General features: G+C 49.4%; 1 protein-coding gene across 6 annotated transcripts in view; it reads right to left on the reverse strand.

The window, feature by feature from the left end:
- Nucleotides 1–26,692, reverse strand: part of GRID1 (glutamate ionotropic receptor delta type subunit 1) — a 687,130-nt gene that overhangs the window by 636,383 nt on the left and 24,055 nt on the right. Inside the window, exon 1 of one of the 6 annotated variants that reach the window (XM_070782154.1) lies at nt 22,766–22,914. The exons of the other annotated variants lie outside the window; for them this stretch is intronic. Coding sequence (XP_070638255.1) covers nt 22,766–22,769 — 4 coding nt within the window. The 5' untranslated portion in view covers nt 22,770–22,914. Of the gene's footprint in view, nt 1–22,765; nt 22,915–26,692 lie in introns of those variants that run through there. 6 annotated transcript variants of the gene reach the window in all.

Consider the following 26,692-nt stretch of genomic DNA (forward strand, 5'->3'; position numbering starts at 1 on the left):
CTCGCAAGGCAGGAAATGGTCTGGTGGCCCAGGATGGGCAGTACGGGGATGCTTTCTTGAATGGGTCTGAGGCTGAGCAGCTCCTCTCAGAACCCCTTCAGCTTCTTCAAGTCCCACAAGGAACCTGGCTATCTGCATATCTGGCTGCAGTTTAATATTATATTATATTACTTAGCCTCATCATTCATCTGGTCTGCCTCCCACCCAACCACCCATCCTTCCAACGTAGATTCATCCATCCATTCATCCATCCATCCTTCATCCCTTCATCCTCCTACACACACATATACCCCCACCTATCCATCTTCTCCTTCAGACACCCTTATTTATCTCCCTCCAGTCATCCACCCACTATCTACACTCCATCAATCCACCCAGCCATCTCCACCCTCCAATTCATCCACTCGTCTACTTATCCAACTTCAATTCCCATCAATCCACCATCTACACATTCTCCCACTGACTACCCAGTCAGCCATCAGTTTAGTTCAGTTCAGTTCAGTCGCCCAGTCGTGTCCAACTCTTTGTGACCCCATCAATTGCAGCACACCAGGCCTCCCTGTCCATCACCAACTCCCGGAGTTCACCAAAACTCACGTCCATCGAGTCGGTGATGCCATCCAACCATTTCATCCTCTGTCATCCCCTTCTCCTCCTGCCCCCAATCCCTCTGAATATCAAAGTCTTTTCCAATGAGTCAACTCTTCGCATGAGGTGGCCAGAGTATTGGAGTTTCAGCTTTAGCATCAGTCCTTCCAAAAAACACCCAGGACTAATCTCCTTTAGGATGGACTGGTTGGATCTCCTTGCAGTCCAAGGGACTCTCAAGAGTCTTCTCCAACACCACAGTTCAAAAGCATCAATTCTTGCAGCACTCAGCTTTCTTCACAGTCCAATTTTCACATCCATACATGACCACTGGAAAAACCATAGCCTTGACTAGATGGACCTTTGTTGGCAAAGTAATGTCTCTGCTTTTGAATATGCTATCTAGGTTGGTCATAACCTTCCTTCCAAGGAGTAAGCGTCTTTTAATTTCATGGCTGCAGTCACCATCTGCAGTGATTTTGGAGCCCAAAAAATAAAGTCTGACATAAATTCAATCAAACATTTGTCCATACATACATACATACGTATGTCTACCCATCTTTCTAAATCCTATCTAAAAATTCAATCCACTCATCTATCCAGTCCCCGTCCATCTATCCATCCAATTACATGTCCACCCAGCCACTATTACCCAGCCATCTACACATCCAACCAAACTCCATTCCCCTGCTCTTCTCCTAAGACTAAGCAGAAGCATCTTGGACACAACGTGAGGGGCTAGCACAGGCCACAGACCTAGCTCATGGCAACCCTGTCCACTGGGAACCTCCGTTCAGCCAACGCCTCCCAAACCTTTTGGCTTGCATCCTTGGAAGTCTTCCCTGATCCCCTAGCCAGATTCTGTACCTCCAGAATGTTCTAGTAGGATCTCACTTCACTCATTTTCCATTTTCCATCCTCACCATGCATTCCTATAAGCTGGGACTGCCAGCTGTTTCATGCCAGGGACTTTGCCACCTTGACTTTTACAAGAGACTCCAATCATAAGGCACTGCCCTCCAGGGTCTCCAGAGCTCCAGCGGCCCCATACAGCAGACCCAGCCTGGGCTTCAAGGTTCTGCCCACTCCTGAAACCAAGTGAAAGAGCCTTTCCTCAATGCTGGACCCAGAGGCCCTTCAAAAGTGCCCCCAGCCAAGCTGGGATAGCACAGGCGAACCCTCCAGCCTTGGCAGAGCCAGACCCAGTGGAAGACAGGCAGGTGGGTCCAGCCTAGAAGGACCCAGCAGTGATTCATGAAACCTGGACCCCAGCCTTCCCAGCTCCCAGGCCATCTTTACGGGCATTGACCACAAATGTAAAAACCTCAAACTAAGCCATTTGGCCTCCAGCAAAGGTCGCTGTCTTGGGCTTGTGTAGTTTTGTCTGAGACAGGAACAGGCTGGAATTCGGAACCCCCAATTCCCAACCTTCTCACACTACAGTGTGCACAGGAGGCACTAGAACTATCTATGCTGAAATGCAGATCCCCAGACCTTTCCCCAAGAGACTCAGTGGGGCTGGTGGGAGCAGGAAGCTGGGCAGAAGTCCAGTCTTGGTGATTCCGATATAGGTGGCCCTAGGACCACTCATAAGAAAACACATCTAAATCTCCTGAGAACTGAGTCCCTGCCCCTCACCTCCATGCAAAAAGCAGACCCCTGCCTTCCACCAGCCCATACTAGGCCCTTTCTTAGGGCCTCCAGGCTCAGCCCATGTGAGCATAGCTGCCCCTCTGTTCTGACTGCCTCATTCCCTGATTCTAAACACTGGGCGTGCAGCTCACTGCTAGGACCAGACACTGCCTTGTCCCGCAGTGCTCAGCCCCCTGAACCCAGAACCTTCCCCACCCATGCCTGCATACTCCTGCCTGCTAGGCCGACCCACCCACAAGGCCCTCCTCCCACCCCCACATCCACAGAACAAAACAGACTCCACGGAGGAGAGAAACAGTGGGTGGCTGCTCTTTGGGCCTGTGAATTTCTGCAAGTATTATGAATGACCCAAGGAGAAAGCACTTGTAAAAATGATGACAAATAGCTTGACAGTGTTTTCAATTACCCACAATTACATCTCACCTTCTGAAAATGGATTCTCCACACTGCTGTTTTTCTCAGGAGCACCCACCTGGCATTCTCACAGGCTGCCTCTGCTGGAATGGCAAGGGGAGGCGGGCGGCTGCATGCAGCAGGCACCCAGTGCCTAGGGAGCTCTGCCAGTGCCCCGGCTGGGCCACAGAGGCAAGTGGGTCCTCTTGTCTGACTCTGATTTAAGGAGCAGGAGGCCAAAGAACACCAACCACACGGTGTCAGTTTGACTCATACAGTCTGCAAGCCCAGCCTGGGCTTCCCAAGTGGAAAGAAAAGGCTCTGGGTGTTTGGGGCACCTCACCCCACCATTGGCCTGCATTTCAGAGGCATAAAAAGGGCCATGGCCCACCTCAGCACAGGCAAGTACCAGCAATGACTCAGTACTTGAGTGCTGGTGCCAAGTGTGACCACTGTGCCCCCAGTGCTGTGGGCCTTAGTGCCCACTAGGCAAGGGTGAAGAACCCAAGGGCGAGAGAGCCCTGAACGGACACCCACCGGATGCTTCTGGTGGTCTTAGCCTCCTTCCAGCCTCCCCAGCAGCAAGGTGCCCAGGCCCCTCTCAGACCATGAGGGACACAGCCTTTTACTATTCCTTTCATAGATTCTGACTCCTCTTTTCCAGCTGCTCCCATTGTTATTGAGTAAGTGTAGTGGGCTGGTTCTCTCCAAAGTGCCAGGACCCCTGTTAAGAGTCAGCCCAGTCAAGCATCCGTAGGACTCTCAGGGTGAGAGAGGCAGGTGTAGGGGCTTCAGGCCCAAGGAATGCACATGAGTTAGGCAGTCAGCCCCCCATAGTCTTCTCAGTAACAAAACAAGGCTGACCCCAGAGACCAAGTCTCACTCTGGCTTTTATTCCACATATTGCATTGAACTCAGACATGCTCATGGCCACAGCTGCTACGCAAAAGCTGTGCTGGGGCTGGAAAATGCCCCTGCCATCCCCAGTCAATCTCTACTCTGCTCCAGTCCCTACTCCCAGCCCCAGGCCTCCACCTGCCGGGGCCTACCCACAGCCACATCACACAGGCTGACAGGGTGAGCAAATCTCACATGGCTGCTCTCTAACTGTAAAAACCCCACTTCCAGTGTCCTAGGGATATGCTGGGATCCAAAGATGAAAAAGCCCGAACAGGCTAGGCTCAATGTCCTGCCTATCCACCTCCTGCTGGGACATACCGGAGCCAAGGGGCTGGGCCTGAGGTCATAGGCAGAAGGAGAGGATGTGGGAGGGGAAAGCCCTGCCCTTCCTGAGACCCTGCCATCGGTAGGACATGCTAGACACTCTCATCCACTCACTCATTCATTCCTTCAACTGAGCACCCACTGGGTACCAAGTACTAGGGGTTCATCTGAGAACCAAACAGATTTAGGACCTGTCCTCGTGGAGTGTGCCTTCTAGCAGGAAAAAGAGCATTAGGAGAAAACAAGCACACAGAGCACACGGGGGCTACAGGTGGTGAGTGTTCTACGGAGAAAGCAGGGAGGGAGTCGGGATCGGGCTGTGGGCTTTCATTTAAAGGCTTCACCACATTGCTGCTGTTGCTCAGTTGCTAAGCTGCGTCCAACTCTTTGCAACCCCAGGGACTGCAGCACACCAGGCTTCCCTGTCCTTCACCATCTCCCACAGTCTGCTCAAGCTCCTGTCCATTGTCCATGACCCAGAGTGGACATATGAACAAATAATCAGAGAAGATGGGAAGGGAAACCACACAGGTGTCTTAGAAAGAGCATTCCAGGCAGAGGAACAGGGAGATATAAACCCCCTGAGACTGAACCATGCCCGGGCGCGCAAGGAGCCGGGAGGAGGCCACTGGGTCTGGAGCCGAGGGAGCATGGGAAGAGAGGGCGGAGACGAGGCCCACGAGGTTCAGGGAACCAGGTCACCAGGGGCCGCACAGGCTCCAGGTCTAAGAGACATGGAGAGACGTGGCAGGTTATAAGTAGAAGAGGGATGTGATCTGCCTTTGTTGTAGAAGGCTTACCCTGACAGCCGGGCCAGGAACAGAGGCACAGACACTAGACTGACGTATCAACCTTACAGAAACTCACCACACCCCGCAGGGTGACACGATGGCAGAAGCCAAGGCTCAGAGGGGTTAAGAAGGTGACCCCAGGTCACTCAGTCAGGACTGCAGAGCTGGGAATCCAAGCCAGGGCTCCAGCTTGACGCCCCAGGATCCTGCAAAGACTCTGCCTACCACCACCTGGCTGGCTTAACCTGCACATTCCCCACGGCAGCCCCTGCCCTGGGCAGGAGGGAGGGAGGGAGGTGCCAGACCATATGGAGTTCTGGGAGAGCCCCAGCGAGTGCAGAGCAGGAGTGCATCATGCCTTCCGCCCTCTCCAGGCTCAGGGAACTTCTGAGAGCCCTCACCTCTCCCCTCGCCCCATGGGTAAGCACCCAACCTGCCACCAGAACAAACCTGGGCTGTGACACTGGCCAATGAGCCTCCACTTACCCCTCCATAAATGGCCAGAGCGACAGTTCCCTCAGAGGCCCCCGGGGGAGTCTGGGAGGTCTGTGTCTGCAGAAGCTGCTGACCCGGGCCATGAGAGTGGCAAAGCTGCCGCTGAGGACCCTCGTGAGGACTTGCTGGGTCTGGTGTCCAGGGTGCCACAGATGCTGGCCCTCTCCATCCCCCCACTGCCCGTGGACTCTTCCAAATTCCCTGCTAGGGCCAGATATTAGAGAGTGAACTGCAGTAAGAAGCAGCTGTACCGGAAGCCGCCTCACTCCCTTCCTGCACCAGCGATAATCAAATAATAATGCAGTTCCATGCTTATACTGTCGCCCCCCTGTCGCCCACCCGCCCCACAGGCTCAGAGCATCCTGACACCTTCCCTCGGGCCTGGGCCCCTCAGCCCACTGCAGAAATGCAACTGGTAGAGACAGGAGAAACAGAGCAGGCAGAGCACGAGCGTTCAGTGTATAGATTACTGTAAAGTAACTTTATGAGCACAAACTTTCAGACCAGCACTGCTGGGAATGAAATGCCATTTCATTTGGCTCTGGCTCTAAGATGAATCACTAAGCAAATGAGGATGGCAGAGTCTCCGGGAAAAGCCCCTCTGCACAGGAATGAAGAGAGAGGAAAGCCACCTCCTGCAAGAGCACTGTGGACTCCCAAACCTGGGGGGAGAGAGGCGGGCAAGGGAAGAGGGGGGACAGAATAGCGTTTTAAAACTGACACATGACTACATGGATGAACCCTGAAAACATTACGCTAAGTGAATAAGCCAGGCACAAAAGGATAAACACTTACATGACTCCACTTACCCGAAGTACCAAGAGTTACTCAACTTCACAGAGACACAAAGTAGAATGGTGGTTGGGGGAGGGGGCCGGGGGAGGGGGGTTTGGGGGTGGAGGGGTGGGCAATTGTTTATCAAGCAGGGAGTTTCAGTTTAAGATGGAAAGAGGGAATTCCCTGGTGGTCCAGTTTCACTGTCAAGGGCGCTGGTCCATCCCCGGTTGGGGAACTAAGATCCCATAAGCTGCACAACACGGTCAAAAAAAAATTAAAAAGATGGTAAGCAAAGTTCTGGGGATGGACGACAGTTGTACAACACTGTGAGTGCACTTAATGCCATTGAGCTGTACACTTAAAGGTGGGTAAAATGATAAAACTTGTTAGGTGCGTTTTACCACCATAACCAAACACACACACACACACACACACACACACACCTTCTTAAGACTCTCTCTTAGGAAAATAATCCCAACAGTAGACAAAGTATAAGAGGTTCACTGCAGCATTTTTTTTTTAATATTTATCTATTTAACTGTGTGGAGCCTTGTGGCACGTGGGATCTTTGATCTTTGTTGCAGCATGTGGGATCTAGTTCCTTGCCCAGAGATCAAACCCAGGCCCCTACAGTGGGAGCACTGACCACCAGGGAAGTACCAGCATTTTTGGTTGCAGTAAAATGTTGAGAAGAAAAGGGACATGGTTGAGTCAATTAAAGTATACCCACCAGAAGAAATATCATGCAGTCATTAACACAGTGATTACAAGGAACTTTTAATGACCCGGGAAATGATGACCATATCACAATGATTATATGGAAAGGGGTGCAACACTGTAGGTGCCTCTGGAACAAGGTCATCCATAAAAAACGAAAAGAGATTGAATCAAAATATTGGCCTAAGGGCATGCTCCATCTCTCCCTCCCAACACAAAACACTTAAAATGACATAAAAAGTAAATAATCTGTTCTAAAAATCTTTTTTTTTAATTCAGTGCTAGAAAACAAGAATGGAACCCTTCACAGGGCAGAAAGCATGAGGAATCCCTGAACAGCAGAAAGCTAATGGGTTCAGACTGGAAATGGCACCATAGCCCCAGATACACTCAGGTGAAGGCCACCACGATGGTAGCAGCCTTAAAGCAGGTGGCTGAGGAAGTGCGGACACAGAGAAAGCCCCAGATTAAATGTGAAGGTGGCAGATGGGTCCTTGGAAGAGGCATGCAGGTGCCCCTTCCCCACAACGCCAAGCAGTGACCTGCCCACAGGAGCAAAGAGTAGGAGTACTTGATTCCCAAGGGGCAGGCAGCCCTAAATTGGCACCAACACTCAGAAGAAAGTCAAATACCACACCCCAAACACTAGAATCTGGTGCTGCCAGCAGAGCAGTCAGGGACCTGACCCAACCATTGCCTCACAGACACGCCAATGGGAAATTTCAAACGCAGAGACAAGTAAGTACACAACCCAGAGTCACTCCCTTACATTTACAAGATTTACACATTGAAAAGAGTTGACTCATTGGAAAAGACTCTGATGCTGGGAGGGATTGGGGGTAGGAGGAGAAGGGGACGAGAGAGGATGAGATGGCTGGATGGCATCACTGACTCGATGGACATGAGTTTGAGGGAACTCCGGGAGTTGGTGATGGACAGGGAGGCCTGGCGTGCTGTGATTCATGGGGTCACAAAGAGTCGGACACAACTGAGCGACTGAACTGAACTGAACACATTGAAAGAGGCACACCAAACTCATCAACAACAAGAACTAACTCCTGAGGATACAGAGCTACTAAGACAAACAGAATGACACCGTAGAACCTTCAGAGTGATGGGTCTCAGAGGCTGCTGCTTCCACAAAAAAATGAACAGGATCTGGGAACCAAACAGTTCATTCTGAAGTATAAAAAGGGGTTGAAGAACAGCACAGAACTGAAGAAGATCGACGCAGTGACCTGGAGACAGAGACGGGAATTCTCCCAGATGGCAGAGGATCTCCCAGAGATCGAACAGATAAAAGTCAAGTAAAGGGAAGTGGAGGGTAAACTCCATTTAAACTCCAACCACCATCTAAAAGGAGTTCCAAAGAGAAATCTGAGCAAATACGGGAAATTAGTAAAAGAAATAAGTCCAAAAAGACACAAGTCCTCAGATTGAAAAAACTCACCAAGTGCAAAGGCTGCTGCTGCTGCTAAGTCACTTCAGTCGTGTCCGACTCTGTGCGACCCCACAGACGGCAGCCCACCAGGCTCCCCCGTCCCTGGGATTCTCCAGGCAAGAACCCTGGAGTGGGTTGCCATTTCCTTCTCCAATGCATGGAAGTGAAAAGGGAAAGTGAAGTTGCTCAGTTGTGTCCAACTCTTCGAGACCCCATGGACTGTAGCCCATCAGGCTCCTCCGTCCATGGGATTTTCCAGGCAAGAGTACAGGAGTGGGGTGCCATTGCCTTCTCCAAAAAGACAATATTTAGGCATAGAAAGGTGAAATTTAAAAACCCAAAGGAAAAAGAAAAAGCGTCAACTTCTTTCAGGGGAAAACTGACACAGATTTTGCCGACAGTGGAACAGAATTCAGAGTGACTTATGGAGACCTGGGAGCCAAGTGGCCTGGGTAGGAGCCTCAACCCCTTCCTAGCGGTAGGGCCTCTCCTCACTCCACCTCACTCTCTCCATCTTTGTGTGAAGCACGTTATTTACCTCACAGGGGTGTGACATCAGAGTTAGGTGAGTTGACATCTGTGAAGCCCTGGCACAGAACACCCAATCATGTGAGACTTAGCCCTTATGGTTATGAGATCATCAGATGCACATAAGTCAATGAAACAGTGTCTCAGACATGCTTAGGTGGACATGGTATAAATCTTGAATTCTCTACTCAGTCTTTGGGAAGGGAACAGGCAATTTCAGATGTGTTGAGGACACAGAGAGTTCATCACCTACATACCTTCTCATACCCTCTCAAAAAGAATTACCAAGTAGTGTGTTCCAGCCACCATAAAAATGAATCTAACAGAGAACAGATGAGTGGTCACCAGTGGCTGGAGGGAGGGGGTAGTGGGGAATGACCATGCATAACGGGAACAGTTTCTTTCTGGTGTGATAAAAATGTTTTGGAATTACAGAGTGGTGATGGTTGTACAACACTTGAGTGCACTGGAAGTCACTGAACTGTACACTTTAAAATGGTTAAAATCATCAATTTGATACTATGTGAATTTTACCACAACAAATGAATCCAAGAACAAATCCATGAAATACAAAAACAGCAGTGAGAAAAATGTTAAATCAACTGTTAAAAACCATCTACTGACTATCATTAAGGGCTAAAATTTGGAACTAAAATTCCAGCTGGTCTCACCTTGAGTGGTAATAAGGTTTGGGTGTAGACACAGTGAAGGCATGTGAAAGTTCTTGATTTGTTTTGGGAAATAACAGAAATACCAATTGTATGATGAGAGACAAAATTTGGGTTTTTTTTTTTGCTTTATGTTTTAGGTGTTTGAGAATTCTCAATGTTCAACAAGGTAGGGAAGAGAACCCCATCCCCAGGCACAGTCCTGCCCAAAATGATAGCAGCACCCCCTGTTGAGAGCATTGCTTTAAAGAACAAAAACTGGGACAAAGACAATCCAATCAACACAATAAAAGGCAGGAAATGGGAAAAGCTGTACAAGAAAGCAGAGCGAATGAGAAACAATGAACTAGCAAGAATAACGGTCAAACATATCAGTAATCTCTTTAAATATAATTAACTTCCTCTAAGAAATACCTCAATAAATGCAGCAGATGTTTTAAATTTTTTACAGAAAGTTACAAAGATAAATACCTAGGAAGGTTAAAAATAATAGGATGAGACAGGCAATACTAAACAAAAGGTAATCCAGAAAAAGAAGGTGCTTATCAGACAAAATGGCATTCAAGGTGCAAAGTGCTCAAAGGAGAAGGCATGGGAACTTCATACTGATAAAAAGACAACAAGCCACACCAAAAATATAACAGTCCCAGCAAGTTATGAACTTTACACACAACTTCAAAATAGATGAAGCAAAATTCAACAGTAGTTAAAGAGGAAACCAGCCAATTCACAGTAGTAACGTTAACTTTTTTACTTCAGATTCAGTAGACAAAAAATAATAATATGGAAGATATGATATTTCACCTACAAATTTATCCAATAATATTTATTTCATTAAATACTTGAATTACATTCTAGGTTCTGTTTTAAAGTTTTGCATATATATTAATTAATTTAATCCTTGTGTGCATTTGTGCTCAGTCGCTTCAGTCGTGCCTGACTCTTCGCAATGCTATGGACTGCAGCCGGCCAGGCTCCTCTGTCTATAGGAACCTCCAGGCAAGAATACTGGAGTGGGTTGCCACGCCCTCCTCCAGGGGATCTTCCCAGCCCAGGGATCAAACCTGCATCTCCTGCATCTCCTGCATCTCCTGCACTACAGGTGGATTCTTCACTGCTGAGCCACCAGGGAAGCCCCAATTTAATCCTTAGACAGCACTAAAATGTAGGCGCTACTATGATGATCATTTTATACATGAGAAAACTGACATCCAACCACTTGCCACCATTACACAGCCAGTGGGAGACGGACTGAGACTCAAGCCCCAGTGCTCACCCCAGAGTCGGCTCTCAATCCCCACTTCTGAGCCCTTCTCATAATACGTAACAGAAACAGCGCTGTCTTTTCCATGCACACCCAACTCACCACAGTGGAAATTTCAATGAAATCCTAGAGGAGAAAATTAATTAAAAATTTATCGTACCTTAACTGAGTCTAATGTAATCAGATTAGGGATTAACAATACAAAGAAACTGTCCGCAATCTATCTACTTAGAAAACTTGAAATATCCTTTTATACAATATATATGTTCTGGCTGAAGAGAACATGATGACAGAAACTCCAAACTATTAAAATGAATCTGAACTGGGCACCTGTTGGATTTGACCAAAATAGGACTCTCGGTAAAACCCTTTGAATAGGACTTCCCTGACTGGTTAAGTCCAGTGGTTAAGACTTTGCCTTTTAATGCAGGGGGTGCAGATTCGATCCCTGGTCAGTGAGCTAAGATCCCACATGCCTCGTGGCCAAAAAAAAAAAAACAAAACATAAAACAGAAGCAATGTTTTGGTTGTAACAAATTCAGTAAAGACTTTAAAAACAGTCCACATTAAAACAATTTAAAAAAAAAAACCCTCATAGTCTTAGTAAACTAGGGATTGAGAGGAAGTACCATAACCTGATAAAAGACATCTCCTGAAAACCTACAGCAAAAGTCATACTTGATAGAGAAATTTTAGGATATTCTATCACTATCAATAAATAACATTGCCTTAGACGATGTGATACACCTGAAAAGAAACGTTGAAAAGGAAGAAACAAAATTGGCATGATTTGTAGAAAATATGAGCAGCTACCTATATAAGGTCTAAGAGAATCAACAAATAAACTATCAGAACTCATAGGAGAGTTCAGTAAAACTCCTAGATAGAAGATCAATATGCAGAAATCAATAACTTTTGTGTACGCCAGCACTGCCAATTAGAAAATATAATACAAAAGAAAGCTCATTCATATTAGAAAAAAAGTCTATAAAATCCCTGGGGATAAACCTAATAAGAAATGTGCAAGGAATCTATATGAAGACAAATGTAAAACTTTACTAAAAGCAATAAAAGGCTCTGCACAAAGGAACAGACACAGTATGCTCCTGGATGGTAACTCTCAGTGTGAGGAAATGACAGTTCTCACTTTGTTAATCTATATACTCAGAGCATCCAGCGATAGACACACGTTTTCATTTATAACTGCTAACACATGTGACAAGTAGCTAATGACTGTGTGTAAGAACTGCATTCATTTTCTACGCACTCATTTACTTACTGCAGTGTTTGAAAGTTTGAAGAAGGGTAAAATGGTCTGAATCACATGGACAAACTCTAAGAAATCAAAGAAAAATTATAATGAAATAGTAGAAGACAGTTTAAATAGACCATGACAGGAAAATTAAAACCTAGGGCCACAAAGTCACACAAGGGCATTAAAGAAAGAGACGCATGATTGGAAGAGCAGGGAAGGAGCATTATCAGACCAAGCACTATCGGACACAGTCCTACCTCGCTGGGGTGGGTGGTACTTGTGTGTACTCGGCTCCAGTAATCAGTGAACTGAAAGCCCCACGGATGTACGTAATGCGGGAGGCGGGGCCGCGACTAAGGGCACATCTCAAGTCAGATTACAGGCAGGAATGAAGCGCGCACCGCATTACCCAGCAGGTGACCAGCAGAGCGGTAGCCCCAAAATAAGAAGGTACTTTTAAAACAATTTAATTTCAGAGTTAGTCATCCTGAGAAAACTAACCTGACTGTTAGACATCCTTATATCTATGTTATAGTTTGGGCTGGTTTTATTGAATTAGATACGGAGGTACGGCAGTATAAAATCCCAGTGCTCACAGATTCCAAGGGCCTCACTGTAACCCTGGTTACTCTGTCCACTGCCAGAGACCCCACCCTTTGGCAAAATCATCTTTAAAGTTTATACACGCAGCAAATCCACGTGAGAACAGCAGCACACACACTGGTGGGCACCAATCAATCACTCACTGACAGGGCTCAGCCCCAGAGCGCTCTATGCTGCTTTTACAAAGGTTTCATCCCTGGGCTCATCAAGTACTGGATCAGAGGAGAGTGCCTATACTAACTGCACTTATAATGAGGTCTTTGGATAAATAAATTGAAATGATATTTTTATTACCAAGGAAGGTCTGCTAAAATGGCATATGCCATGCAGGTGGTAGGAAAAGACACACAGCAACTAGGGAAATGCAAATTATGCTAACAACAAGGGACTGCCTATTAGTCACCAGACTGGCAAAAATCAAAAGGCTGACAACATCAAGTGTTGACAGAAATGTGAGGAAGTAAGTGCTCTTCTGAAACTGTGGGGTGGGAGTGCAAATTGATCCAGTCTTCCTGAGGGTAATTTTGCAGAAGATATTTTAAAAATTTTACCATGCCTTCTGTTCAGCCAAGCACACATGCAATCTTGGAATCTACCTACATAAATACTCATAAGCATGTATAAGAATTTTAATCACAATATGGCTTCAGTTCAGTTCAGTTCAGTCGCTCAGTCGTGTCCCACTCTTTGCGACCCCATGAATTGCAGCACGCCAGGCCTCCCTGTCCATCACCAACTCCCGTAGTTCACCCTATGGCTTACAATTATGAAAAATCAGAAGTACCCAACATACACCTACTGACGGGGAGACACACTGTGAGACTGTGTGTAAAATGCGGTAGATTTATGTGACGCAGCATACAGTGAGTTCACCAAGACATATCAGTTACTGAAAATAAGCAAGGTACAATGTAGTACATGCAGTCAGCAATATTCCAAACAGACAAAGCAAAACTCTATATTCCATTTTGTCTATTCATAAATGTAAACATAGAAAGTTATGGAAAGACAGAGCAATCTGATTCCAGTTTTCCATCAATGGAGGGAAATGGGACTTTTTTTTTTCTTATAATTAGCTCTTAAGTCTTCGATAGTGAGAGGTATTTGTGTGTTATTTGTGACATCTAAAGAAACAGAAGCGTTAGGTTCAAGACAAAACTAAGGAAGCCATATGAGCTCAACCTTGTGAAGAGGCAAGTCTGCAAGACTAGAGGCTGGAAGCTGTGAACAGTGGTTCTCTGCATGGCTGGGTTCCTAGCAACAGTTATCTACTTTCTTTTGCTTTGGGGGAATGTCCTAATTTTTCTGTGATGTTTTTACAATCAGAAAATTTCAGAAAATCTTTTTATGTACGGATGTCCAGTGCCCCGCTGCTCCCACTGGGAAAGGTTGTTTGTAATTCTCTCACATTCTGAGAACTGGTTCAGGGACAAGAGGGAGCCCCAAAATCTGTGCAGCTGGCAAGACCCCTGCTGCCCATACCAGCCTTTCAGACTCACCATTCTTGCAAGCTGAGGAATCACTGGATCCGGTGACTCACGGCATGAGGTTTTGCTCTGCTTATGGCTCTCCCCAGGACCCTACCTATGGTTGGGCTCAGAACCTCCCTGTACTGTTAGGAGCTTGTAGGAGAATGAATCAAGGGCCTCAGATTGAGAGGCTGAACTTGGGACCTTCCAGGACACACGGATTGAGTGCCTCTCTTCCAAAGACCTGCCTCCCTGGGGTAGGTGGTTAAAGCACGAAGCCCCAACTGAGGAGAAGCAGGGGTGCAGGTCCTCAGCAAATATCTGCCAGCATCTTCTTCCATGTGTGTGGATAGATGCCAGGATCCCTTCTCACCTTCTGAAGGGAAATGATAAGGTGGCCGCCTGGCTCGCCTGCCCTTGCCAGCCCTGCCAGTCGGCAGCATACACACCGCCCACTGCAGGCTGCACTGGGCTGCCAAGCCTGGCCTGCCTCCACCCCCGTTTAGAGCCCCGCCATGTCCCTGAGCATCCCCAACCATTTCAGGACTTCAGGGACCCTCTGAGGCATGTAACTGTACTGTGGTTTCAAAGGATCACCGGCCCCTAGCAAGCCCAAGTGGCTAGAGGACAAGTACCCCCAACACATCACCGTGAAAACCAGGAAGAGGGAAGGACCAAAGCCTGTGGGCCACCTTGCCTGGAAGAGCTTTGGACAAAGGACCTCCTGTCTTTGAGTCAGAGGATGGGAGCAGGCTGGGGGGAGGAGGCAGTGAATTCCCCCATCTGGCAATGACAGAATGGCCCAAATGACCTTCAACACCCATATGCCACCTTCTGTGCCCATTCCCTACACTACACTGCTGACCCCTGACCAGTCAATTGGCAGAACCAGGAGGTCTGAGCTGCAGAGACCTAGGGGACAGAGCCCCACTGGTGACTCTGCTTCACTCAGCATTCCAGTCTCCTCCCCACCCAAAATTTGGACAACTCAAGATTCAACCACAAAGAGCAAGGGCCTTGATCTTCCTGGAGAACTTGGAGGGAGTCTCCCTCAAGGCCAAACGGACCACAACTGGCTTAGCAAGTGCATCACCAGAGGATCCTCAGTGCCGCAGGACTCAGTCCAACCTCCAAGAGGGAGCCCATAGCCAGACCTCTCCCCATGTTTTCACTAGGCATTCTGGGCACCTCTAAGTGGGACAGGAAGCACACCCAGAGCCACCCAGACAGGACTCCTACCCAGGTAGGTCACAACACAGTTGAGCCTAAGCAGCTCCATGGACAGCCGGGGTAAGTGACTCCAAAGCTCAGTTGCCACAGGAGTGTCCGCCTGTCCCCCACCTCCAGGGAGGTGGGCAAGGTGCCCACAGCACCATTTGAACCTGCATGGCCAGAGCGGCCCCAGCCAGGCAGGACTGGAGGGAAACAGAGACCTCCAATCTCCCCACAGTGTTCCCCAGGACTCTGGAAGCTGGGAGAACAGAAAAAGCCCAGAACTTGGGGTCAGCAGACCTGAGTTCTCAACTCAGCTGTCACTTCTATCCCAGCTTTGGGGCAGGTATGAGAGTCCCTGGGTTTGTTTCCTCATCCACAGACAGGTTATCTTGAAAAATAAACGCATTAGTACTTGCAATGTAGTTGGCACAAAAATAGGTAACAAGGCTGCCTCCTCTCCAGAAAAAAAGGATATCAGGCCCACTGTCACTGCTGGGTCTTACTGTGGTGAAAGTGAAGTCACTCAGTCATGTCCGACTCTTTGCAACCCTGTGGACTATAGAGTCTATGGAATTCTCCAGGCCAGAATACTGGAGTTGGTAGCCTTTCCCTTCTTCAGGGGATCTTCCCAATCCAGGAATCAAACCCAGGTCTTACGCATTGCAGGTGGAGTCTTTACCAGTTGAGCCACAGGGGGAGCCCAAGAATACTGGAGTGGGTAGCCTATCCCTTCTCCAGATCTTCCCAAACCAGGAATCAAACCAGAGTCTTCTGCATTACAGGTGAATTCTTTACCAATTGAGCTATGGTAGGCAGAGTTGCAGAGAAGGCAATGGCACCCCACTCCAGTACTCTTGCCTGGAAAATTCCATGGACGGAGGAGCCTGGTGGGCTGCAGTCCATGGGGTCGCTAAGAGTCAAACACGACCGAGCGACTTCACTTTCACTTCTCACTTTCATGCATTGGAGAAGGAAATGGCACCCCACTCCAGTGTTCTTGCCTGGAGAATCCCAGGGACGGGGGAGCCTGGTGGGCTGCAGTCCATGGGGTCGCACAGAGTCGGACACAACTGAAGCGACTTAGCAGCAGGCAGAGTTGAATCAGACACAGGTCCACTGTCCAGGACGCTGGCCTTCTTGTCAGACAGGGATGACACAGAGAACAGAAACTGACGGCAGGGCACAGGCCAGGTGGAGGAGGGGCAGTTCAGGGCAGGCCCTCAACACCAGAGCTACCTGCATATGTCAGAACATGCTGAGTCCAGATCATTCACTTCAGAGATGGAAAAACTGAAGCCCAGGGAGAAGGGGACTTCCCTTAGGTCCCACAGCCAGCTAGCAGCGGCCTGGGACACAAAGTTGGCTGCCCCTGGCCTTCCCAGCCCTCCTCTAGTGCTCTGGAATCAAGGTCAACTGTCTGCTCCCGGAGGGGAGGCTGGCGAGGTGAAGGATGGATAAGAATAGTCTGTGCAGAGGAGAGGAAGGGAGGAGAGGGAGCCATTCTGGAAGAGAAAATGGGGTAGACAGAGACCAGGGAGACACAAGAAGTAGCATGATGAGGGCCTGGGAAGCTGGGCTGGGGACCCTCTTCTATTCTCCTTCCCCTCTATGCGTGAAGGACAATGGGAGGTGCTCCAACGCTCTCTCTGGGAGTGAAGGGCTCCTGGGATGCTGCGTTCAGATGCTCTTCACTGTCAGTCCCCAATGTGGGTCTCCCCAGCAGATGAGAAACCCTGTTCCCGAACCACATCCCACTCCTGGAGCAGCTGTCCCCCCAGGGCTGAGTAGTGTGGGGTGTGTCGGGCCCAGCCCCCCTGACACCATGTCAGAATGCAGGTGAAAGGTCCCTGCATCGCATCTACAGAGCCCTAGGATGACCCCACTCCTTGTCTTGTTCCCCTACCCAGGCCTGACTCTGACCCCGTCCGTCCCTTCCCAGGCATGGATGCCAAGAGCTCCCACTGATAAGCCTCCTAAAAGTCTAAAAGTCTATATATATATTCTGGAAATTGATCCCTGGTCAGATATATGACTGCCAAATAGCTTCCCCCATTCCGCAGGGTGACTTTTTTCACCCTGCTAACTGTTTCCTCTGCCGGGCAGCAGATTCTCCAGTTTGATGTCCTCCCACTTGTCTATGTTTATTTTTGTTGCCTATGCTTTCGATGTCACATCTATAAAATCACTGTCAAAACCTATGTCATGAAACTTTTCCCCTATGTTTTCTCCTAGGAGTTTCACAGTTTGGGGTCTTACCTCTAAGTCTTAAGTGCATTTTGAATTGACTTGGTAATTTCTGTGTATTGCATAAGACACTGGTCCAGTTTCATTCTCTTGCATGTGGATATCCAGTTTCCCCAGCAACATTTGTTGAAGAGACTATCCTTTCTCCATTCTGTATTCTTGGCACTCTTGTCAAAGATTAATTAATTGTATATGTGTAGATTTATTTCTGGACTCTCTGTTCCATTGGTCTATGTGTCTCAAACATAAACAAACAAAAACTACTAATAATTCACTCAAAAATAGGCTAAGAACTTGAACAGACATTTCTCCAAAGAAGACAAACAAATGGCTGATAGGTACATGAAAAACGCTCAGCATCATCCATCATAGGTAAATGCAAATCAAAAATGCAATGAGGAAGCACAATTGCCAGAATGGCCATCATCAAAAGAAAAAAAAAAACAGACAAGTATCAGTGGGATATGGAGAAGTTGGACCCCGAGTATACTTTTAATGGGAATAAAAATGGTGTAGTTGCTATAGGAAACAGCACAGGGGTTCCTCAAACAATTTAAAATAAAACTGGCCCATGATCTAGCAATTCCACTTCTGGGTGTTTATCCAAAAGAAATGAAATCAGAATCTTGAAGAGAAATTAGGAAACCCATGTTCACTGCAGTCTTATTCACAATAGCCAAGATGTAAAAGCAACCTAAATATCCATCAATGGATAGATGAACAGATAAATAAAATGCTGCATATCTGCATACTGCAATATTATTCAGCCCTAAAAAAGGAAATCCTGCAATATGTGACAACGTGGACGAGCCTTGAGGACATGTCACTGAAGGGCACATGAGGCATATTTCCACGTGTATGAGTCAAACTCACAGAAACAAAGAACAGAATGTGGTTGCCAGGGGCTGGGAGGCAGGGAAAATGAGGAGCTGCCCTTCAGGGGTATCAAGTTTCAGTTATGCAAGATGCGTACACTCCAGAGACCTGATGCACACCATGGTGCCTATAGTTAACAGCGCTGCACTGTGCTCTCAAAACCTGTTAAGAGGGTGGATCCCACGTTCAGTGCTCTAACCACAGCAATAAAGATTCGAATTTTTTTTTAATTTTTAAAGTTGTTTCCCAAGTGCCTGCTTCATTCCTGCTGGAGCTTCCTCCTCCCTCCTTCCAACACTGACTCCCAAAGTGCGGCCCCCAGCACAGCCGTCTACCCTGGACATCTCACCAGAAGGACCCACAGGCACCCAAACTCTGTGGTCTTGGCTGACCTCACGGCCTTTCCCTGCTCCTCCTTGACTGCCCATCCCAAGCGTGCCCACCCCGAAGGGCTAAGTTCAGACTTAGCCTTCACCCTGACCCTCCCCTTCCCTCACACCAATATCCCAAATCCAACCTCCATGCTCCTACCTTGGCTTCCAGAAAACCCTCATCACTTCCTCTCTGGCTGCGTTATCAGCCTCTCCAGCCCACCTCCACAAGGATAATCTCCCAGAAACACAAACCACCTCATCACATCACCCCCATCTTCGAACCCCTCCCAGCTCCTCTCTGCTATCAGGTGAAGCTCTAGTTCCTCTCCTTGGGAGACCCACTCACTGCTCAAATCAACAGCCTCCTCTCCTACCAGATCCTTCCTCATGCCAGAGATGCAGCAAACACTAAGCATTCCCTACACATCCCATACAACGTCCCGCCATCCCCTATGAACATCTCCTATTCTTAACCTTAGACAACCTGGTCAACTCATATTCACACTTCAAAACCCCAACAAAAGTGTCCTCCAGAAGCCTTCTCTGACATCACTAGAGAACAAAGCTTTCTCCCTACTCTATGCTGCTTCTATGATAACCTCCCACTTATTCCACGAACTTTAATTATTTGTTTCCATGTCTATCCTCGCCCTCCCCCCCCACCCCCACCAAATTGGGAGCGTGTTGAGGGAAGAAATTGTACTGTAGTCATCCTGGAAACCCCTGCATTTAGCACAGAGCCTGCCAGGCAGTGAGCTCTCAATAGATGTTTTCTGAGAGTACAACTGAAGGAATAAATGAGTAAATCCACTCTAGCGCTGGATGCCAGCCACCTCCTCCTCCTCTCCCCTCTCCTGCCTTGCCTCCCGCTCCACTCCTCTCTTCTCATGTCGTGCTCAGCCCATCCAGGGCAGGACCCTCCCCTCCTGCATCTCTCAGGGCAAAAGCTGCGTCCCCTCCTCTTGGCCTCATAACCCCCTGGCCCCTCCTGGCTCTTCTAGCCGATCCATCTGCTTGACTGATGAACAGAACAACCTGCACTCCTTTTCCAGGAATGCGCCTGCCTTAAACTGCTTTGAAGAGCACAGCACCTGCACACGTATCAATTAAAATTATAATTAGGTGGTGAGAATATATAATTAAAATAACATGTTCCCTCTCCCTCATTTATTGCTGCTGCTGGCTGTCAGGCGGAAGTCAGCCAGTTCCCCAGCATGGGGTGGGCGCGTGGAAGGGATCACTCTTGTCTCTGAACATATCATGCTTCCCTTCCTGGTGTCTCTTCTGGCAGAGGAAGCATATTGCCAAGGTTGCCCTATCCAACTCAGGTGAGAAGGGTTTTCTGTCACTTGCTCAGTCCTCACACATTCCCTGAACTTTATCATGTATGGTTCATGTCACAGGTCAGACTTTCTCAGGCTTCCATGTCTTTGTACATGGAGTGCTGTCTGCCTAGAACTCCCTTCTCCTACTACATGTATTTAAAAAAACTCCTATTCATCCTTCAAAACCCAATTCTGATTTTCATCTGTGCTGGGTTATGGGGACACAAGTAGGGAAGGATGCAGTCCCTACTTCAAGACACCCACAGTCCTGAGCATGATGACCCCCATCGTCCAGAGATGCCAACTATTAGAGGCTCTCTGATCTTGAAACACTTCTGGGAGACTCAGGATGTGGCTAGGTCTGCAGAGCCTCCTCACCCTCAGTCCCTCCCCAAATCAGTAACTGCAGGGATGCCTTTTCCAGAACACAGGCCTGCAAGATTCACTGCTGTCCACAGACCAGCTAGTGGCTTGCCAGGTAAATCTGTCAAGCGGTGTGTCCTGCTAACAAGAACAGGAGGAGTGTGGCTTTGCTATTGGATGCTGCTTGCTTGGCAGAGATTTCTGCAGCCAGGAGCAGTGCCCAGCACCCAACACACCCCACTGCAATATTTATGAAGTCCTGTTGTTGGCAGAGCATCGGGAAAATCACTCCTTGCCTTTTTAAGATTAAACTCACTTTGACTTTTGTTGCTGTAACCATTAATACCTGAGTGTGTTAGCTACCGTCAGCTCCAGCAGGCTGATTTGTGGGCAGCTGGGCTTTGCCTGGTCCCTGTGTCTCCTTCAGGACATGGAAGCAGGGAGAGACTCAGGTATTAAGCGCCTTGCAGGTGCAGGGTGCTCCATGGGGTACTTTACATATGCTACCTTGGCATTCCCAAAATGGGTTTTCTGAAGCAGTAATTACACAGAATGCTATTAGGTGCTCTGCCAAAGAAAGTTCCACGCTCAACTGGGCCTGCAAATGCTGAGCTCACAAAAGCTAATGGACTTCTTGACTGCAGGACTTCTCAGAGCCTTAAATATGCCAATGCATGTGGTGATGTCTCCAAGAGAAGCATCTAGCCGGGTCACGCGTTGTTTCTTCGATAACATTTTGTAGAATCAGTTGTGCAGAACTCAATTTGGAACACGCTGTTACTGTATCTCATTCCTCAACAGCCGAGGAAAGTAGAGCTGTCCCCATCTTAGAAATAAAGACAGATTCATGAGGTCTCCGCCATTCACTGCTGTATCCCAGAACCCAGCCTGGAGACCAACGCAGGGCAGGCACTTGACACACAATTAGGAACTGCAGCTCAGGAAACGATGCCAGGAGAAATGCACAAGTGGGAGAGCTGGGGCAGCCTTCTGGAAGTATCTGACTCCCAACTCCCTGCACTTCCCATGACTGCTTCTCCAAAATGAGACGAGGGCCCCTCGCCACTTTGACCTCCCCAGGGAACCATGAAGATGGGGTAGGAGGTACAGGCACCTGGCCTGGTCCTGGCCCAGGGCAAACTAACCCTTTCGCAGATCCTCCCAAAGTTCTGTTGAGCATGGTTTCCATGGAGCCTCATCAGCCAGTAAAGGGGCAGGAATCCAGTGGCCATGTGAACATCACACATATTGATCACAAAGGTCAACCCTAATTGGAGCCAGGCAGTTGGCAGCGGCTGTTTTACTTTTCTGAAGCCAGTGTTGGTCATGGACAACTTGAGGCTGCCCTCCTGGGAGTTTGATCACTGGACTTACTAGTCCAACATTGTGTCTCAGAAGGAGATTTTTTCATTACACATTCACACTAAGAAAACACTAATAGGGCTCAGCATGGCATGTGTAGATACTAATTAGTTTCCACTGTAACCCCTAACCCCAAGCCAAGCAGACATTCAGGTATCAGAAAGGGTTGGTGACTGAATGAAAAAACTGTGACACATCAGAGACAGGAGGGCAGGGTGTGAGAGCCTCCAGGATAGTCAACGTTCCAGAAGCAGAGCCACAGCACACGGAGCCTGATGGTTCAGGGGCTCTTCTAGAGCCCAAACCAGAAGCTGAAGAAGAAATCCAAACATGTGTCCACAGCCTGACCACTCCACCGTGACCCACTGGGGCTGCGTCCCACCCACAACAGCTCCATGCCTTCCCAGACCTGGACTGGCTCCGCACAGCGTCCCCTGGGGGACAGGAGCCCTGTGGTGCCCCCCCGCAATCCAATCCGCAGGCTGCCTTTCATTATAGGCACTAAAGTGCAATGATTAGGTGACAAACCTCATTTGCCAGGAGGCAACATGCAAAGTCATAACCAGGCCTGGCTCCATGGGAACATGGCTATAAATTGTTTCTGACAGTTGTTTTATTTCATGCAAGCATTGCCTATACACATTCTAGAAAGACCCTGTCACACAGCCCACTTGACTGCCTGGGCCACTCTAGTTGACTGCCTGATCAGTCAACAAATGGACTGACCACAAGCCCAGGCCCAGCTATGAGGAATGCAGCCCAGCCCCTAAAAGAGAGTCCACCCACCCCTTCTGAGTGTGGACAGGACAGGACCAGAGGCTGACTCAGGGTGTGGCAGGAGCCAGGAGCCTCTGATCCTTGAGGAGTCTATGGCCAGGGCGCCTACCCCTGAGACACTGTGCTGTAAGGGGAAGACGGCTCCCAACCACAGCTGAGCCCCAGGTACACTACCACACAAGTCCGGGTCTGGTGGAGACACTGACCCGCCTCTGAAATCCCCCCTGGAGCTGTAAAGGTGACAGGCACTGTTCGATAGAGGAGGCCTAACCCAGTCCTGAAAACAGCATTATGAGGACAAGAGACCCATGAGGAGCGCTGCCATGGTGGAATTCCTCAGTTCCGAATGACTAGCACACTTACTCATTCACTTCGTTCGGCTCACAGTCTTTTTCTTTCCCTTTGGGAAGTTTTCCTTCCAATTTAACACAGTCTTGGAAAGATGAGAAGCACACGGCCAGTGAGGACACCCTTAGGTCCGGTAACACCAATCGTTCAAGAATGGGCACATGACTCGGGCTGGGTCAATCAGGACGCTTCCACCCCAGCAGCACTGATTGGTTCATGGATGGACACATGACCCCCACTAGGCCAATCAGAGTCCTCCAAGGTCGTCTTCCTTGGAGTGAATAGAGAAGGGGCTTCTTATCCCCCTACCGTGTAATTTTTGCTAAGCAAGAAGAATGACTGACATATGGAGGAAGCCTGGCAAAAGAATGAAGTCAAGCAGAGTCACAAAGACTTCACTCCAAAGTCCAGGATCCAGTCTTTCCTGAGTCCCCTTTTGGCAAAGGCCAAAGTGAACTGGATCCTTGTTCCATACTGAAGGAGCCCTGACTGGAATTCACTGGGGAGCTTGCCACCCTCTCTCATTTCAGGAGCCCACTCGCTATCAGATCCCCGTGGTGCCTACTCCAACACCTAGGGGAGCCTCCCCTGCTCCTCTTTTCTAAGCTCAGTCCAACCTTTAATGTCCAGCATGGAGGTCCCCCCACGTCAGGGACTCTCCAGGCCCCAGCTGAACTAACCACTCTGTCCTGCTTCTCCGTTACTTTGTCCAGCATGGCTCTCACCTTGCCCTCCCCCTTTCCTCTCCCTCCACCGTGAGTTCCTGGAGCTCTGAGGCCGGGCAAGATTGCCTCTGTGTTCCTCACCACACCCAGCACACAGCAGGTGGTTGACTCACGCCTGCTGCTCTGATGTGTGTTGAGGATGAAGACGGGACCGGGTTCAGTGAGCACCTCCTAGGATCATGTGTCCCTTTAAATTCACATAAATACCGGGGGTGCCGGGTGCTATGTCAATCCCCATTTTACAGATGAGGAAAGTGAAGCTCAGGGAGCTTGAGTAAGACTCAAGGTCAAGTTGGTAAGCGGCAGAGCTAGGGTTCAGACCCAGCTGGTCTGCCTCCAAAGTGCTGCCTCTCACTCCTCCTCCATTAGATGGCAAGCTCCATGAATCTGCCACGTCCACCACCAACCCAGCAGCCAGCACAGTGCCTGGCCCAGAGAGACCCCAGTGAACATCTGTGGAAGCGAAAAGATGCCCCCACCAGTACCACACCTGGCCATCTCCTAGGAGCCTCCCAGGAAAGCAGCTCTCCAGAGAAAATCCCCATAGAAGGGGAAAGGCACGAGAAGGCGGGAGAGGAAGAAGAGGCAAACCGTGGGGGACAGAGAAGTGTGCCAGAGGCTGGGCCACAGCACCTCAGAGCCCCATGCAGGAGGGTGGGCTGAGTGAGGGCTAGGGTAGGCACATGCCTGCCCTTGGGGATGGATTTGCTGATTATCCAGATCCGGTGATTACTTCAGCCACACTAATTAACCTGCTGCTCCCAGGGGTTCCAGAGTTCCCGAGGTACCCTGTGACTGGGCCAGGCAGCCCCGTGCTGCAGGATGCACACGGCGGGAGGGGGTAGGACTTCTCCCACTGAAGAGGCGGGTCCAAGGCTGGCCCTCAGGGAGGGCCACACTGAGCACCCTGGGGACAGGGCAGGTCACACCTAGCCCAGGAAGCCATGAGAATGAAAGAGGGAATGTGTAAAGGAGGAAGAAGGCTGGGAGTCAAGGAAAGAGAGGTGACCTCAGGAGGGAGGTGTGAGGGTGACCCTTAGGAGATCACAGGGCAGCTTCCTGCACCAGGATCTGGCAGCCAGCTAGGAGGTATGCAGTCTTTCATGCAACCCACACTGACTGGGTGCATTCTGTGTGCCGGGGGTTAGGCCAGAAACAGGGAACCCAAAAGGCAGCAATCCCTGCCCTTCAAAAGCTTCCATTCCATATGGGGTGGACACACAATAACAAGGTCAACCATCTAGATTAATGGCACCTTCAAAACAGAGGAGTATCATGGAGTAAAACAGGACACTGAGGGGCGAGCTGGGGGATGGGACAGGGAGCGGAGGGAAATTCTAGAGAGTGTCAGGGAAGAGCTCTCAGAGGTGGTGACGTTCTGAGCAGAGACTAGGGGGGAGCTGAGCATGAACCCCACAGGTATTTTGAAGAAAAGCACCCCCTGAAGCAGACAGAAGGCTTTAGGGCATGTGATCAAGAAGTGGCATGGAAGCCACAACCAACATGAATGAGTGAAGGGAACAAGAGGGCATGCACGTGACTGCTAACAGGGTGGGAACGAATGAGGGGGAAATGCAGGGAGGATGAAGCACCAGACAACCAAAACACTGGTCGATAACTCCAGAGCAAACAAAATGGTATAAGAAAGGCAAAGGCCGCCCCAGTCAGCTCAGGGCGTTGACGCAGGGCTAAAGTGGTCAACCTTTCCAGGCAGTGCTCATCTGCCGTAATGATGACGCTGGAGAGAGGGGAGACAGGAAAAGCATGGGGATGGAGCCCCAGAGTCCCCGCCTCCAAAGTGAGAAGTCAAGGGGTGCAATCCAGAGTGTCCCAAGGAACTGTGCAGGTAAACACCCAACATCCGCTAAGACGGGACAGGGGCTGTGCTGAGGGTACGAAGGCAGGGAGGAGGAGCTGCTGGTCGTCCAGCCTGGTAGAAGTCGTCAACTCTTTTAACTATCTGCGTGCATAATTTTGTTAAAAAATAAAAATTAGGGAGGGAGAGAGGGAGGAAAGATAGGAAGGAGGGAGGAAGCAAGAAAGAGTGGCAAAGAACTTCCTGCCCCCTGGACCTTCCAGGGCAGCCAGAGCCTGCAGGGGCAGAAGAGCAGAGCTGCTGGGGAGGACTGGAGGCCAGAGGGGCTGCCTGGAGGAGGTGGCCCTGGAGGACTGCATGGAGGATGCCCACGAAGGAAGGGAAAGGCAGAGCTCTCTGTCCATCTAGCTCGGGCCCCTCATAACTGAGAACATAGGTGGGTCCCCTGTTCCCCTCAACTCCAGGCCTCTTTCATCCAGTCCCTATAGCAGACACATCCATGCAGCTCCTCCAATTCTATAAACTCTCAGAGGGCTTCCATGCTCTTGGGCTCCTCAGGCTCTGTAGGCTCCCAATGCCCACCTCACACTCCTGTCCTTCCCCCAAGACACTGCTCCTTTTGCCTCTCAACCTTTGCACAGGCTGTTCCCCATCCCTTCCCTAGCAAAGCCCTCCTTATGCTTCAGGCCTCACTGAAGACACTGCCTCCTGCAGGGACTATCCCTGACCCTCCACGTCCATCTTTCAACATGAGCCCTTCAGACACAAGGCAAAAGGGAGCAAGGTGTTCTGTGGACAGAGAAAATCCTACTGCTGACACAGAGATTCCGATATGACATGCTAGCAGATCCCCCAGGGCCTCCACTGCCCAACTAAACAAGCCAGAAAGACAGCAGAAAACCCTGAGGCCGACGGCCCACGTCAGCCACATCCCCTCCCACCAACGCGTTATCCGTGCTCAGGGTAAAACTGCAGCCAGTGAGGACCGACGGTTCTTCCCTGCAGGGCTCCCAGCCCCCAGCCCTCTCAGTCTGAGCATCCCCTTTCTTACATTTTCCAGAACTATGGGACTTCTCGCCAACTGTAAATACCAGGAACACTGTGAGAGGCCACATGTTGTGAATCGTCGGTCACATCTCACAACACGTGGTCTCTCCCGAGGGCTCAACATTTACATTTGTGGAGTTGTAACCGCCAGCAGTGGGAAAGCACCCCATTTCCCCATCCCTGCCCGCCCAGACAGTGGGGCACTGGGCTGAGGTTCTGAGCTGAGTCTGGCTTCGAAGGTGTGGTTCTGGGGTTCCATAACAGGGGACCTTAGCTTGGAGGGTCTGGGTGGGGTGGCTTCCCCACTGGGTCTCCTGGTCAGAGAGTTCTGAATCTGAAGCTCTTACTCTGAGG

The sequence above is a fragment of the Bos indicus genome, chromosome 28, assembly GCF_029378745.1.
Source record: "Bos indicus isolate NIAB-ARS_2022 breed Sahiwal x Tharparkar chromosome 28, NIAB-ARS_B.indTharparkar_mat_pri_1.0, whole genome shotgun sequence".
NCBI classification, from domain to species: domain Eukaryota; kingdom Metazoa; phylum Chordata; class Mammalia; order Artiodactyla; family Bovidae; genus Bos; species Bos indicus.